The following is a 16,668-nucleotide window of genomic DNA, read 5'->3' on the forward strand; positions in this document are numbered from 1 at the left end:
TAAGATCTTCCAGCATGTTGGCTAATTACGTACCTGCAGGTCATGTGCTCCCAGAGAAACAGACAGGGTAAAATCAATGCTAATGTCCCCTTTCTTGGTCCCAGACTCTTATAAAACCTCTTGGTAGCTCCTGCTCTTGGTTTCTTTGAGAAGCTAACGTGTTTAACCAGCAAATCTCTCTTGGTTGTTTAACATCATTGGATACAATTTCTATTTGTAACCAAATAAACTCTGACATGTATCAATTAACATTCCATAGCAACTTGGGGAAAATGATTAAGCCATAAAATCAAAGGTACTAAATTGCATATAAATTTTAAGTGTGTCATTCTGAAAAAAGTGTGTAGATGTAAAGAGCAAATGAAAGCAAAACACAAAAATGCCTCTGGTGGAGTATTTTTTCTTTACTCTCCACAAAATTATTGTGGTATTCTTGAAATTTCTGAAATAAGCTGTTGGCCAATGAAATAAATATTTAATATTCAAACTATGAAAGCCTCCCTAAATGATTTCCAAAATAACAGACCACACAGTCAATACATAATTATATACTAAAGGTTATCTGGAGTTGACACAAGTAGGCGTGCTCCTAAAAAGTTGAAGGAAAATGTTAACTTGAGAACTGTCAGTTTTTTTCATATTTTTGTAAAAGGAGGGAAACATACTAGATTCATATGTTTGTTAATTTCAGATGGTTTTTGCATCTGTTTTCTTTAGTCAGGACCCTCCTCAAATGTGGAAACATCACCAGGATTCCCAGAGAGCTCTAATTCTTGAGTTGTGAAACCCAGAAAAGTGTTGAATGCTGAATTCACTGTACACCTGCAAGACTTGAGACACAATTTCTGAACCTTTCCCCAGTCTGATCATCCTTCTTTTGGACAGCAGCTTTATTTTCCTGCGCTGACTTACGTAGCCTAACTTATGCTTTCAGCATAGCTCTTGCCATCAGTTCCCAGAACCAGGCCAACTCGTGGTGCTGCGTGAGCCAGTGCTGCTGGGGATGCAGGGTCAGCTCATCCAACCCATTCATTTTACAGATGAGAGTACTTTGACCCAGAGAGGAGAAAGGGCTACCTCCGGATATCATACATATTTACTCAGTGCAAAAGACTTGCCTTCTGTCCAGTTAATTTGGAGATGGCTCTTTGAGATGACCCGGGTGGTGCAGGGGGTGGGAAGCTAGAAGCTCTGAGCCCACTTTTCCTCCACATTTGACAGAGGACTTGGCCATGGGCATGCAGATAACTGTTTTCTGGTTGTCTCCCTTGAGCACTGCTCAAGGAGCTATCACATCTGGAGCTACTTCCTACTCCCTGAGATGTCATAGGCACCTGCCCAGGAAAGCCTGCAGGGGTCCTTACCTCCACAGGGTGTGCCAGCAACTCTCCTGAGGAATTTAACCCACTCCTCCATCTCTGCCTGGGAGCTGGCCATGAGGACATAGGAGTCCTGTCCCATGCGATTCTGGTCCCATGAGGCTGGAGGAAGAAGTAGCACTTGTGAAGGTCTTAGAGTGATAAGGGTATGAGAGCAAGGGGAAGGGAAGGGAACAAGATCTCAATTGATTTCTTGGTTCAGTGAATCACTACCAGCCAAACAACACAAATGGGTTGTCTAATTATCCTCAGTGGACCTGGATATCCGGGCACTCTTACTGTTTTTGCTGAAGCTCTAACTCTACAGACAAATCATTGAACACAATGGTTTGCAATTGGCGTAGCTGGGGCTGAGGGCTGCTTTCATTAAGAGGACAGAAGTCATTTCCTGCCAAAAGGAAAAGGAAGTTCGTGGTGCAGTTTCAGCATGGAGGAGACAATTCAGCCCATAAAAGTTAGAAGACCTTAGATCATCACGCCAGTCACGGATACTTTCCTAAGCTAGCCTTGAGCTCAGTTGCGGGGGTAGGGTAGGAGATGACAACCTCAGGTGGGAGTGACAGTGAGTACATGTGTGCTTTATTCATAAAATTCGTGCTTGGTGTTCATATTTCTGCTCTCCTGACCACACAAGACCTTGCAAATGTAGGTTCTCAATACTCAGTTAATGGATACATGAAACTTGTTAGAACTTTCTTTACCATTTTCACTTCAAACCTAAGATTATAGATAGGTGTAGTGTTTCCTCGGTTGGTGTTCTCAAATGGACAAAAAAGGTGGGAGAAATTGAAGGCAACAGAGAGCAGGGAGAAGGAGATGAAGGGAAAGAATGTGGGAAAGTGAAAACTAGGGAGAAAGAAGCAAGAGAGGGAAAAGAAGAGTATCAAATACAGGTCTTAGACCATGAAGTTAGTCAGATCTGAGACTTGAACTCTAACTTCATCCATGGACCTGCTTGCAAATGGAAATCCTCAAAGTTGGGATTTTCTTTAGTTGGTTAAAATAAAAAGGTCTTAGCAGGGACAAGAAAATAATAGTGATCCCTTTCAATTATGGGATACTATTAAATTTCAAAGTGCCTTTGTAAGCATCAACCCATTCTTCTCACAATGGCAGGCCATCTCCCTCAGAGAGCTTGTTCTAGCTGAGTAGTTGTGCCTAAACCTGTATTTCCCTGCAGGGCAGGAAAAGACTTTCAAATCCCCTTTGGTTCTGGTCTCTTGGACCTATCTTAACATCACTGAGCCTCACCTTCCTTCACCCTTTGGGATAACCTGATTCTGAATCCATCTTGTCATTGGGTCATCAGCTTTTCTGACTGGAAGGCTCAGTCCATTAAAACCCTAGGCATTGAGAGTATCCTGAGAACTGGGTGTTTTCAGAAGTAAAATGATAAGTTAAAAATACTCAGGGAAGAATGAAAAGACCCTCCAGGAATTGCAATATCCCTTTGAAATAGAATAAGGAGTTAGTATTATTTCCATTTTATAGATAATAGAACTGAATCCCAGGGATGCAAAAGCACCAGTCCATCAGTATCCAGTGAGTTGCTGCCAAATGCAGGGCAAGTCCGTCGGTCTCCTTACTCCCATGAAAGATTCCACTGGCCCATATTGCTTCTAAATGTGACCTTGGACAAAATTTATCTGGTGTCTTTTCCCCCTCTCTCTCCACCATGCCTCAACTCCAGTCAATATGTTGTTAAAACATGCCTTCTCAGTTTACCCTGAGTCCTGGGAGGTCCTTTTGTTCTGTCATGAGCAACCCCACTGGGAAACACCCAGGTCTCAAGATGTTCCTGAATGAAGAGGACTTCCATAGACTAATTCTTCTGGTTAGGAGAGCTGATGACCTGATGACAGGATGATTGAGAATCAGATTGTACCAAAGGGTGAAATAATGTGAAGCATGATGATATTAAGATAGGTCCAAGAGACAAGAACCAAAGGGGGTTGGAAAGGTTTCTGTTGTATTTGGGCATAATTGGGGTGCTAGGACAGACTTTCATTAAGAGGAATTGACTGACATTAATACAAAGCTCATGAACAGCAACTCTGACCTCAGGCACAATTTATCTGACTTAAACACAGCTTGTTCGACATGTGTTACCCATTGGGCTGTTTCTCTTGTTGGAAATGGACATCTCTTCTTTTCTTAATCTGCCTGAGGAACTCCTGTCCATTCTTTAAAACCCAACTCAAATGTTACCTTTTTTAGGGACCTTTCTTCCCCCTACTCCAAGTTGAGTGGAGAGTCCTTATTCTATTATCCCTTAATATCTTGTTCTTACCTCCATCACTGCAGTAGCTAAATTGTCTTGAGCAATAGTTTCCTTACAGGTGCAATGAAGATATTATTTAATATGTCCAAAACTGATGCCCTTACCCCCCATACCCTGAAAAAACTTGCTACATGCACAAATCTCAGCAAATCCATATTTTCCACTGTTTAGGCCAAAACTTTGGAGTCAATGTTGATTTCTTTTTCCCACATCCAATTAATTAGCAAATGAAGCCCTCCCTACCTTCAAAATGTGATCAGAAATTGCCTACTTCACAGCCCTTCATCACTGCTATCTCTGACTTGGATTCTTGCAAAAGCCTCCTCACTAACCTCCTTGCTCTGCCCTTGCCCCCACTACTTACTTTTATTTTCAATTCAAAAGAATTTTAAAACATGAGTTATGTCATGTCACACCTCTGCTCAAAACGTTCCAGTGGCTTCCCATCCTTCTAGCAGAAAAGCTAAAGTTCTCACATTGCCTACAACTGTCTATGAAGTCTGTGCCCACCCCTGAGCAAATGTCCTATTTTTGTCTCCTGCCATCACTTCACTCTAACCACACTGGCCTCCTTGACCTTCCTTGAACATATGAAATAGACTCAGAGACTTTGCACTGGCAATTTCCACTTCCTGGAATGCTCTTCCTCCAGCTGTGCTCTTAGCTGACTCCCTCATTGCCTTCAGATCTGTGCCCAAAGGTTACCTTCTTAATGACACAAACTCTGCCGGCTCTGTTCACAATAACCAGTCAACCGTCTCAGCCAGCACCTTCTCTCTCTTTGGTTTAATTTTCCCCATAATTGTTATCCTATCAGAAAAACTACATAATTTGCCCATATATTTGGTTTGCTGCTAGTCTCTTCCCACATAAGGTGCATGCAGGCTGCTTAGTTCTTTGCCACATTCCCAGTCCTGCAATAGTACTTGGCTCATAGGAGATGCTCAATGAAGTTGTTGTATAAATGAGTGACAACAGATCATAAAGTGGTATGAGAACTAAATTAGATAGCATATGCAACAGAAGGAACAACCTCTTATCCCTAGTGATTCCCTGGGGTGGGAGGAGAATAGATAGGTATTCTATGAAAGGTCAGTAGCGAGAGGGAAGCCTACCCTAAATTGTTGCCTGCCCTCAATTAAAAAAAAAAAAAAACTAGCATGACTACAATTAAAAGTTTCTGTGTGGTGTTTGTGCAAATAAAACTGGTGATCACAGAGAGAGGATCCTATCTAGGAAGCCCATTTCTTATACCAGCATTAGCTGCGGAGAATCATCTTGCAAAAGAAGATGATAAAAAGAGGAACTCAAAATTCTCTGTTATGACATGAAGGATGTCTCACTTTAGGGTTGGGTGGAACCTTGGAAGATGATGGTATCTTTATGAAAATGGTTTCCTATCTTATTATTACTTTAGAATTATTTGTCCTTATGAGATGTGTGTGAGGTGTGTGTGTGTGTGTAAGAGAGAGAGAGAGGCCGGGTGTGGTGGCTCACGCTTGTAATCCCAACACTCTGGGAGGCTGAGGCAGGTGGATCACAAGGTCAGGAGATGGAGACCATCCTGGCTAACACGGCGAAACCCCGTATCTACTAAAAATACAAAAATTTATCCTGGCGTGGCAGTGTGCGCCTGTAGTCCCAGCTGCTGGGGAGGCTGAGGCAGGAGCATGGCATGAACCCGGGAGGCGGAGCTTGCAGTGAGGCAAGATTGCACCACTGCACTCCGGCCTGGGCGACAGAGCAATACTCTGTTTAAAAAAAGAGAGAGAGAGAGAGAGAAAAAGAATCTGAGAATTCCTCTAGCAGGCCAGGAGACTGTTACAAACATGAATGATAATGAGAGAACAAATCTTCCTCCTGCACTGGTATAGCAATTTGAAGAGTAGGTATTTTTGGTGCAAAGCCCACAGTGAATCTTCAGCTGGATCTCTCAGTAGGGTTACTCTAGATTGAAAACCCAGGCTTTAGGACACACATGTTACCATGGATGGTTGTGTCCCATGAATTGCACTGGGAGAGGCATCCTAAGAACAGAATAACCTTTGTGGAAAGGGAGAGAGATATTCCTAGTGAGGAGAGACTGAAAAAGCAGGCTTTCCCGCTTTTCCTCTGAAGAGAAAGAGAGGAAGATAGACCTTCAGATTAAAAAGCAAGGGAGGATGGGAACAGTGTCTCACATCTGTAATCCCAGCACTTCAGGAGGCTGAAGCAGGTGGATTGCCTGAGGTCAGGAGTTTGAGAGCAGCCTGGCCAACACATGAAACCCTGTCTCTACTAAAAATACAAAAATTAACTGGGCATAATGGCATGCACCTCTAGTTCCAGCTACTCGGGAGGCTGAGGCAGGAGAATTGCTTGAACTGGGGAGGCAGAGGCTGCAGTGAGCCCAGATCGCACCACTGCCCTCCAGCCAGGGCAACAGAGCAAGACTCTGTCCCCACTTCAAAAAAACAAAAACAAAAACAAAACAAAACAAAAAAAACAAGCAAGACAGTGCCCATGAGGGGACCATCTAGGAACTTAAAAATTTTTTTATTTGTATTCTATAAATGGTCATAGCCAAGTTTAGGATTTTTTTTCTGCATTATAATTATCTCTAGATTATTCCCAAATATCAAACACTGATATGACATGCACTGTATCAAATGCTTCATATTGATTTCCTTATTTAATCCTCACTATCATCATTATTATCCCCATTTTATAGACAAAAAATCAGAGGCAAGGAGAAATTAAATAACCTCTTACACAAATAGTGCCAGGGTCAGGGCAGGCTGGCTCCAGACTGGACACTTCTAACCTCTATGCTATGCTGCCTTCTCCATCAACTTTCTTAAGCACACAGTCACCTTGTGTGAGTGGGAAGGAGAGGGGGAAGAAAAGAGGCACTCAGGGGCCACGTGGCCTCCCCTGCTGTGGTCAGTACAACAGTAGCAGCAAGGCTACACAGTCAGATTAACCTCTAGTCCCAGAGCCCCTGGCAGGGCTAGGGCTAGCATAGGAGCAAGAGACAGGGAGAAGGGTGGAAGCATCTCAGCATGGCAGATTCAGGAGCATGACCCAAACTCCCCTTGTTCCAAATGCATTCGAGGAAGGAAACTCTTGATTTGAAAGAGGCACCCTCCAATGTGCCAATCATGTGTGCAATGGTGAGATGCAATGGGTGGAACCATCTGAGGCTGTTGACTTTTTATAATTTTTGACCCTTCGAAATGGCAATTTCACATGGTTCCATTTACATTTTAACTGTTAAATTTAATGACCTACTCACCTTCTAGACTGAGTTCATTTTAGTGAGTAGAGAAGGTGCACTTTTCATGTCAGTGGCTCAGTGCCTTGTACAGTACCTGGCTCCTAGCACACACTCATGAAATGCTTACAGAGTTGAACAAAATGCTTACCTACTTATTTCATGGGCATTATTCAAGCACTTGATACTAGTTAATAAACTGCAATAGCTTCATTAACTGTATACAGAACCACTGTGGGTTCTCAATAGGCTGGTTGGTTAGTTAGTTGAATAAGTCTCCAAATATAGCTTTGACTTCTAGAATCCAGAAGTAAAATGGGAATTTTACTTCTGCATTGCACCTCTGTCCTACCTGTTGTGGCCTACCTGGAATGATTTCAAAGACAAACTTCCCAGCTTCTTCTGGGTTTGTGGCGATCTCCTTGATTGTACTTCCTGGTAGATGCATGCAGCCCTGAAAGATGAAAAGTCAGGCCTTAAGGATAAGCAGCAATTTAATGCCTATAAACTAAAATTGAGTTGGAGAACAGATAGGATAATGATGGGATGGGGTGGAGAGTAGGAGGGTAAGCTAGCCTCCCAGTTTTAATGGGGCCCCTTCTGCTGCTCAGGCCTCGGGCAAATTAAAGGGCAGCTATTCCAGAGCAAACCAGATGCCCAGAGAAAGACAAGGTTCTGATATAAGAATAAGCTAAGAGAGTTCCATCACCAGTACTTGCCTCTTCCCACTTTTCCAAGGACCCAACTGCATGGTCAAACGAGACACTTGGTCTTTGTGAAGGCAACGCTGAGGCTGGGGAGACCATACTGCCTGCCAGGCTGCCAGAGGGGTTCAGGGAGGACTGAACCACTCAGGTCACCATTTGAGGGGATGGGGTATTGAGTAGCAGGTGCCTGCATCTTCACTAACCACCTCGAATGTATTATTCATTTAGTCCTTCCAGCAGGCCTCCAAGCAAAGTATCATTATGCACATTTTATAGGTGAGGAAAAGAGATCAGAAAGCTTCTGTAATCTACCCAAAGTTATAGAGCTAGTAAGTGCCAGAATAGTAGTTGATCTCAGAAGTCAGTCCAAAGCCAGCGCTCTTCACCATCAAAGCTGAGGTGGTGGGAAATGGTCCCACCACCAAGCCCAGATCTATGAAGGGTGACTGAGGGTTTAATAGGATTTGTGACCTCTTATACACGGATATATTATCAGAAAAACAAGCCACTTCCACCATGTGTGTGCATGGTGCTTTATCACTTACAGTGCATTTCACTTGGGATAATTTTTTTTTTTTTTTTTGAGATGGAGTCTCGCTCTGTTGCCCAGGCTGGAGTGCAGTGGCATGATCTCAGCTCACTGCAACCTCTGCCTCCTGGTTCAAGTGATTCTCCTGTCTCAGTCTCTCGAGTATCTGGCACTACAGGCGCCTGCCACCATGTCTGGCTAATTTTTTGTATTTTTTTTAGTGGAGACGGGGTTTCACAGTGTTAGCCAGGATGGTCTCGATCTCCTGACCTCGTGATCCGCCCACCTCAGCCTCCCAAAGTTCTGGGATTACAGGCATGAGCCACCTCGCCTGGCCCACTTGAGATAATTCATTAGACCCCCACAACAGCTCCATATCCAGAGCACAGCAAGATTTATCACTGCCACTTTGCAGATGAGGAAATTGACACTTTGAACGTCTAAATGACTGCACAAAGTGAGATAGTTAATGTGCACTGGATCTAGTTATTCAAAATTTATACCTCACTGGCTGTTGAAGGTAGCAGGCCTGGTTCTGAGTTGAGTAAACACACATGTCTTTATTTCAAAACAAAGTACGGGTGGAGACGATTGGTGGCAGAGAACACTATAAAGGCAAAAGAGTCTTAAGGATATCTCAGAAGTAAGAGCCACTCAGGAGCCTAAGAGAATAAATGTTTCTTGAGGATCTAGAAATAAAAATGCCTAAGACTGAGAAAGAACAAGACAAAAAGGAAGAGGAGGAGGAGGGGAAGGAACAGAAAGGGCAGGAGAAGGAAGAAGAGAAAGAACAAATGGGAGGAGAATGAGGATGAAAGACAAGGAAGGGGAGAAGGGGGAAGGGGAAGGAGGAGAAGAAAAAGCAAATCGGTCTAGAAAATGGAATTCTGCAATTCCTCTACATTCCTCTAATTTTATTATTTAAAAATAACCTCCACCTACATGGTCCTCACCATCTTTAATAAATCACATCAATGCCTTCAGAAAAAACGACCCTGAGGTTGTGCTGCTGAGCTACTTTGGATGAGTTATGGTGCCAGAATAAAAGGCCTTGTTGCTTTAAGACAGGACAGAGCACTGTCTGGTAAGGAGAGAAGGAAAGGGCAATCGCAGAGGTGTCTGCCTCCCCTAAGTACCCCTCTGAACTGTCATTTGGTACCCAAAATCATTTCATTAGAAATCGTAACAATAAAATACTAAAAATATACATGCCATGTATTGAGCAGTCCTAAAGTGTCTAACTCTATGCTAATTGCCCTGAATATATCAGCACATCTAATCTTCATAAGAAGTCTAGGAGGGAAGGACTCTTATTCTCCCCCATTGGAGAAAGGAAGAGGCAAAGCTCAAAGAAGTTAATTAGCTGACCCAGGATCACAAAAGCTAGATAATACGAAATCTATGATTCCAGCCTCAGTCAGTGTGATTCCAGAATTACAAATAAGGCTTCACTTACAAGTCCCACTTGCTGAGAGAAGTAACAATCAGAGTTAAACATGTTCACACCAAGGTGTAAATGACTAATTCCTCGCACTCAGTATGAGAGCCTTGAACTTCATAAATGGCAAGAGGAAGGCAAGTAAGAGGAAGAGACACCAGTAGGGGTGAAGATGGGGACACTAATGGGGAAGGAAGAATTGTTCGAGGAAGGGAAGGGCCCAAGTTGCCCAGAGCCACTTTCATGTGCTTAGCAAGTTGACTGGGGTGAACTCTGTATAAAGATGGAAGGACGGAAAGGTTTATGCAGGAGGCCACAAGTCCTTCAGCAGTAAAGCAATGGAGACAGCTATGGCAGTGAGGTGCCAGAATATCTAGAATTCTCTAGCTATAACTTTTAAATCTATTATAAATTCAGGTAGAACTACATTTTAGCCCAACTCCTTGTTAAAGCATTTTTCAAAATGTTTATATTGGCTCATGAGAACTTAACTGTTACATTTTAAGCCACTTAAATACAGCTATTACTAAAATTTAAATTCTATAAGCTTACAATGAAATATTTTCTACTAAAAAGGTGAAGATACTTAAATTTTACAACTTTCTGATTCTTTACTATATTTTGCTCTCATTTCTGCCGTTGTGGTTACTTCCATCTATTCTATCTGTGTGGTGGAAATGCTATACAATGTGGTTCTATAGTATGTCTCTTCTCAACTCTGAGTTCAGTGATATCACGTTGGTAGCTTGCATCAGTCATGATGGGAGCATCTGCTGCACAGAAATTAGCAAATGTTGCACTTCAATCAACTCTCCCATCAGAGGGCCCATTGTTAACTATTTACTGGCACGCCGCTGATAGACAACCACTTGTGGCGATGCCTCGGAAAACAGACAGATGAGACAATGGGACCACGGGTCTACCCTACTACTAGGATTGTCTGAGGCCATCATTGTAACAGAAACTTGAGGGCAATAAGCTGAGATTCTGTTCGAAACAATTTCCCTGACAAAGAACTTTCTAGAATGGTTTATATAAAGCTAGTTGATGGACTTACACAGCCTTATACTGTTAAAACCGGACAGGATCTTTCTGAGAACTCAAAGAAAAAATGCACAGACTGCCTTCTATAGGGCCACAGGATTCCCCAAAAGCACATACAGGAAAGTCTATCATACACAGTTCCATAATTTATTTACATTCTCCTTTGTCAGACGCTAGGTCCAATGATTCTCATTATAAATAGCATTTAATATTCTTATTATTTCTTTTGGAACTTCACAGACCCAGAATCACTGTGTCTAAGGGTATGACAATTTTTTGTGTTTAGTAAATCTGGCCAAATGACTTTCTAGAAAGGTTGTACCAACCGACCCACACATCACCAGTGTAAGTGAGTGCCCTTACACCTGATGCTTCCAAGATTCTTGTGATGTTTCTGTTTTTTGGTATCTTGGGGGATAGGATGTTTGTGTGCATTCTTTTTAAATTTACAACTATTACACTTAAATTTAAAAAATATTTTTAAAGAAACTTTAAAAATTGTATGTGTAACCCCAGTATTCAGAGATAACCACCGTTAACACTTCGGTGTGTGTCTTTCTAGACCTTTTTCTATAAATACAGATTCATGATATTTTTTCCAAGAATGGGATTAGTATACACATCACCTTCTGTTATAAAGTGCTTTTCAAAGACAATATTATGGACATCTTTCTATTTCAAAAAGTATTAATTAGGAGCATCAATGTCTGAATTGTATTTTATTGTATAGACATGTAAATGTAGCCTAATATAAGTTAGCCCCTACCACTGGGCATTGTTGTCATATCACTAATATAAACAATGCTGTGGGGAATCTACTTAATTATTGCTTGTGATAATAGTACAGACATCAGCCCAAATTCCTAACAGTGGACAATTAATTAAATAAATTATAGAGCATTCATATAATAGATTGTTTTGACATAACTAAGAATTATATTATAGAGTCATATTTAGTGTTGGGGCCAATATTCATGAAGTATTTTTAATTTTTTCATCAAATAATATTTATTATACTAATTTTGCATTTATAATAGATGAGTTCCTAAATACATACGTATAGGGAAGGTTGAAAGTAGAGGGGATGTAGGTGGCTATTTCTTACTGATGGGATTGTGAATAATTTTTAAAGCTTTTGTAATGAAACTATACATATCAACATGCAGTAAAATACACTATTCTTTCTAAGAAATTATTATTTTATTCCTAAAGGTTTTATTTTTCTATTTTTCATATCTGAAATGAGTGTTGGATTTTATCAACGCATTTTTCAGCCATCTATTGAAGGGTTGTGTGGTTTTGCTTACTTGACCTATTGATCTGATGTATTACATCAATAGATCTCCTCAAAATAAATTATCCTTGTCATCCTAGAAGTGTTACCTAATTACCTCAGGCTAATTTAGTCCTGAGAAGGCTTTGGGTTTCTTCCTCCCAGAAGTAAAGAGGAGAAGCAAGAGCCTTCAGATATTTATTTTACCCTTTGACATGAGTTTATGTTTTTACAAAACAGTTTTTTACACCTGCTTTATATCATTTGATCCTGTGACAAATGCAGGCCAGGTAGTATTGTCTGATTTTATAAAAGAATAAAGAGGGGTTCCGAAAAATTAAATAATTACAGGGCCAAACAGTGGTGGAGCCAGGAAAAGAACACGTCCTTTGATATAAAGTGCGTCTCGCCCTCTACACTTCATGGAAACACACTCAGCTGCCCCTTTCATTGATGTGGGGTGGCCACACCTTACTGCCGTCTCCCTTACACTCTGCAGACAGGAAGGCTTCCTCCATCGCCTTAAGACATCAACTATCTTAGCCTGGAATTGTTTGGCTTTAATAAGGTCTGGGGTGTTTATAAAGAGAAGGAAGGCTGGTTACCATGGACAGAACACTAGGCAAGAGCCCAGTCTGTGGTGGGATCCCTGTGATCCTCCTCTGGCCTCTGCAGTGACAGACACTCAGAATTCAGAGCCCTTAAGTGGAGGAACTGGTTAACCGAGTCCTGCTGATGTGTAATGGATTCTCAAGCCTGCCCTTAAAGAAAACTGTCCTCTTCCAAAATGACCTTTTCACTTTGGTCCCATCCACCCCCAATATCTACACACTTCTTGTCCTCACCTTTCTCGGGATTTTGTTCTGACTCCAGAAGGTTCTAGAGTCAGTCTTCCCGAATAAGCTCCTTCTGGCCAAGCCCATACTTCCATCTCCACAGACATGAGTTCTAGGTGGGTGACCAGCTGTGCTGGATGTCCTGAGACATCCAGTTTGCACCTGGGATCCTGGGGTAATTGTTCAGAGCATCCTCTTTTATTCTCGCACACCACAATGGCCAGAAAAGCAATGGGGTTGGCCAAAGAGACCTAGGCCCAAGATTTAGGATTAAAGCCCATTCTCACAGCCTTATCCACTGCATCAGGAAATCCTGTTTGCTCTACTTTCAAAGTATATCCAGAAGCTGACCATTTTCCTCCAGCCCACAACTCCCACTGAGCCCCTAAACATCATAACCCCTTACCTAGATTACTTGAGTCTTCCCCCTGCTCTATTTTTGAGCACAGTAGCTAGAGCTGTCTTTTTACAACTTAAACCAAAAACTGTCACTCTCTGCTCAGAGCCCTGCAATGCCTCCCTGTGGCCCTCAGTGTGAATGCTCAGGTCCTTACAGTGGCTTGCAGTGCCCCAGCAGTCTGTGCCCCTGACCCCTGACTGCCCTCTGGCTTCTCAGACCTCATCCCCTCTGATTCCTACCTGCTAGTTCTGCTCCTACCACAGTGCCCTCCTTGCAATTCCCCATCCAGGCCAGACATGCTCCCTTTGGGGCCTTGGCGCCAGCTGTTCTCTCTCTGCCTGGAACACTCCTTCCCCCAGAGATCTACCCAGCTTATTCCCTCTCCTCTGTAGTTTTGATCCCAGTGTCACCTGCTTCATGAGGTCATTTGACCATCCTTTTAAAAATTACATCTTCCCTTAACTATTGACACCTGCTAGCTCATCGTATTTTTTCCTCACAGAACTAATCTTTTTCCTAACAAATTACATACTTTTCTTATTTGTTATGCTTATGTGTCTTTTTCTCCATATTCTAAGTTGTGTGTGGTAGAGATTTTTATCTGTTTTGCTCATAGTTTATTTCAAGTACCTAGAACAGTGTCTGGCATATAATAAATGCTCAGTAAATACTTACTGAACAAACAAATCAATGAGTCCCACAATCGGTTTTCCTGAACCCAAATCCACTTTCTCTGAACCCTTGACTGAGTGTCACCACCATCACCGCCCTGTTGCCGGTCTTGACTTAGAGCCACCTGTAGGAAACTCCACAATGCCCATCCTGGGACTTCCTAGAGGACCACTCTGTCATCTTTGCAACTCAGTTTATGTATCTAGAAAATGGTATAAAGGAAAAAGCAATTTCCTTTCCAACGGGTGTGTCTGGTCCTATTAAGAAGGCCCCTGTGAGTTTAAATGCAATCCAGGCCCGCCTCCTCCGTGCCTTATGAACGGGACAAACAGCCTGGCTGGTACCTGGGGCTTCGTGTCCTCTTCATCCTTGTAGTAGTAGAGCTGCTGTGCCCTCAGCACAAAATACCTCTGCTGCCAGTTCTTCACGATGGACCTCTGCTTCTTCAGCCAGCCCATCTTGATGGGCCTCTCCAGCGGGTTGGGGGTGGACGATGGATGGAAGGCCGCCATCTGCTCTCCAGTCATCACACTCCTTGACCGAGCTATAGAGAGGAAAAGACAGGCCGACTGACTGAGGGACATGGGGCAGTGAGCAAAGAGTGGGCGGAGAGGAGGGAGGAACCCCAGAGGGGCTGAGAAGCGAGGGGGGCACGACAGCCAGGTCCAATTCAGGGGTCCGGATCTGAGCCAGAGAAACTTCCCCCTGAGCCAGAGAAACAGCCGAGGGGCCAGCTCCCGGTCAGGGCCAGGCCAAGAACAAAACCCAGGCGGCGGCCAGTGGCCTGGTACACAGGCAGTCCGGCACCGCGGCGGGCCCCGTCATTCTGCAAAGCGAAAGGTTGGCTGGAGCCTTCTGAAGAGGAAGTGGCCACAGCATCTGACAAAAGGTGCTTCCTTTTTCCTGCGTGGGAGTCAGTATCTGACAAGAGAGAGGAGAAAATAATGCCTCACTCTGAAGGCTCGGGGTGAGTCCCACGCAGCTGCAGAGGCCGCCGGAAGCTGCCCGGGCACTCTTCCACAGCGGCCGGCTAGAGGAGGGGCCACACGCCACAAGCTGTGCTAGCTCCCACCTCGCTGTCGAATGCGGGCCTCCTCCAGCGGACCCCACTCAAACCCCAGCCCCCGGCCACAGGGCCAGCCTGCAGGGAGTTGGCACCTTCTGAATTCTCCTGCCCAGTGCCATTCTGTCCCCTGTCCACGGAGAGTATCCCAGCCCTTTATGCTGTACAAGCAGCTCGCTGCTGCTGCCTTCCCATTACCTTTAGTTAGGTTGTCACTGCCAATAGAACTCAGAAGCAGGATTTGAAGCCAGAGCCCCTTGAACCTACTGCATGGTATAATTGGCTTTTATTTTCACACAGGAAGTCTGCCTGTCATTTGATTAAGTGCAGCCTGTACCTCCACATCTTGTCTCCATGGTAACTCCCACCCAGGGCCACTCTCTCCTTTCCTTCCCTACCCAGCGCTCCATCGATCATCCTGGTCCCCATTCAACACTTCCTTCTGAGCCCCACCTTCCTTCTTTCCCAGCCAGTTCAAGGATGCCCTTGTCTCCTTGGACTGTGCTGCCCTCCACACTTGCTAATACCCAGTGTCTGCACCCCTCTACTTCTGCCAAGTGTTGCTGGAGGAAGGCCTCATCTTCCAACCCCCTTTTTCAGGTTTTGTCCCTCCCTGGACCACTCACGACACAGCTAAACTAAGCCATCAACTCTACTCTCACCCCATTTCATTTCACCTGATTGGAGACTAGTTCTACCTTTCCTGACTTTTTGACAGTGGATAAATTATGCTTCTCTGAGCCTCGGCTTCCTCACTTACTAAATTAGGATAATAATACTTCCTAGTTTATGGAATTGTTGTAGAGATTAAACAAACATATGCAAACCACTTAGCACAGTCCCTGGTCAAAGGTAAGTATGTGCTACTCTTACTATTTTTATCAACAGATGACTTTACTTCCTACTAAAAGGATGGGGGTCATCACTGAGAGCTTCTTCAACTCCCCTCTTCACTTGAAAATGTCATTCCATCATCAAGCTTCCTCTCTTTCTTCTTTCCTATCTTTAATGCATTAAATTGCCAACACCTCCTCATTGATTTTGAAAAATATATTCAGCGGGTACATATGCTGGTTTGTTACGTGACTCCACTGCATAATGGTGGGGACTGGGTTTCTAGTGTACCCATCGCCCAAATATTGAACATTGTAACCAACAGGTAATTTTTCAGTCCTCACCTCCCTCCTGCCTTCCCCACTTTTGGAGTCCTCAGTGCCTATTATTCCCATCTTTATGTCCATGTATACCTATTGTTTAGCTCCCACTTATAAATAAGAACATGGGATATTTGATTTTCTGTTTCTGAGTTAATTAGGATAAAAAGCCTCCAGCTCCATCCATGTTGCTGCAAAGGACGGAATTTCATTCTTTCTGATTCCATTATTTCTATCTCTTTCTACGCCTGTGATTCTCAGTCTTTATAGTCATGGCATACTTTCAAACACTGGAGTTTTATATGGTATTACAGAGTCTTTCTGTAGCTATCTCCAATTGTATCTAGAGTTATCACCCTATTTCCACATTTCGCCCTTCTGTCCAATATTGCTGTCTGAAGAGGACTCCACTGTAACTGGGCTCCCTTGACCTTCACAAGGGGTCTGAGTTCCCGTAATATACCCTTATACCAGTTTCCATCTGGCAGTCACTTCTTACCTCCCACCAGTGACCTGGTGAGGTCATACTAGGTTGTATCCCAGGTTGCAAGAAGTATTTGATTCAGCATCCCATTGGACAGACATCATCATAAGAGTGCTTATACTCAGATGTAGAAAAGGTAATTTGATATTTTGATG

The 16,668-nt window shown here is 43.3% G+C and overlaps 2 protein-coding genes across 7 annotated transcripts in view; one reads left to right on the forward strand and one right to left on the reverse strand.

The window, feature by feature from the left end:
• Positions 1 to 16,668, forward strand: part of CNRIP1 (cannabinoid receptor interacting protein 1) — a 1,091,934-nt gene that overhangs the window by 635,262 nt on the left and 440,004 nt on the right. The window lies entirely within an intron of this gene.
• The window catches only part of ARHGAP25 (Rho GTPase activating protein 25), a 91,519-nt gene that overhangs the window by 38,075 nt on the left and 36,776 nt on the right, over positions 1 to 16,668 (reverse strand). For 2 of the 4 annotated variants that reach the window (XM_050754424.1, XM_050754425.1), the window contains exons 2-4: positions 14,157 to 14,356; positions 7,280 to 7,367; positions 1,365 to 1,481 (exon numbers count right to left, since the gene is read on the reverse strand). In XM_050754424.1, the coding sequence (XP_050610381.1) occupies positions 1,365 to 1,481; positions 7,280 to 7,367; positions 14,157 to 14,356 (405 nt within the window). Of the gene's footprint in view, positions 1 to 1,364; positions 1,482 to 7,279; positions 7,368 to 14,156; positions 14,357 to 14,765; positions 14,784 to 16,668 lie in introns of those variants that run through there. The other 2 variants (XM_050754426.1, XM_050754427.1) reach the window with 2 other exon arrangements.

Source organism: Macaca thibetana, chromosome 13 (genome assembly GCF_024542745.1).
Source record: "Macaca thibetana thibetana isolate TM-01 chromosome 13, ASM2454274v1, whole genome shotgun sequence".
Classification (NCBI taxonomy): Eukaryota; Metazoa; Chordata; class Mammalia; order Primates; family Cercopithecidae; genus Macaca; species Macaca thibetana.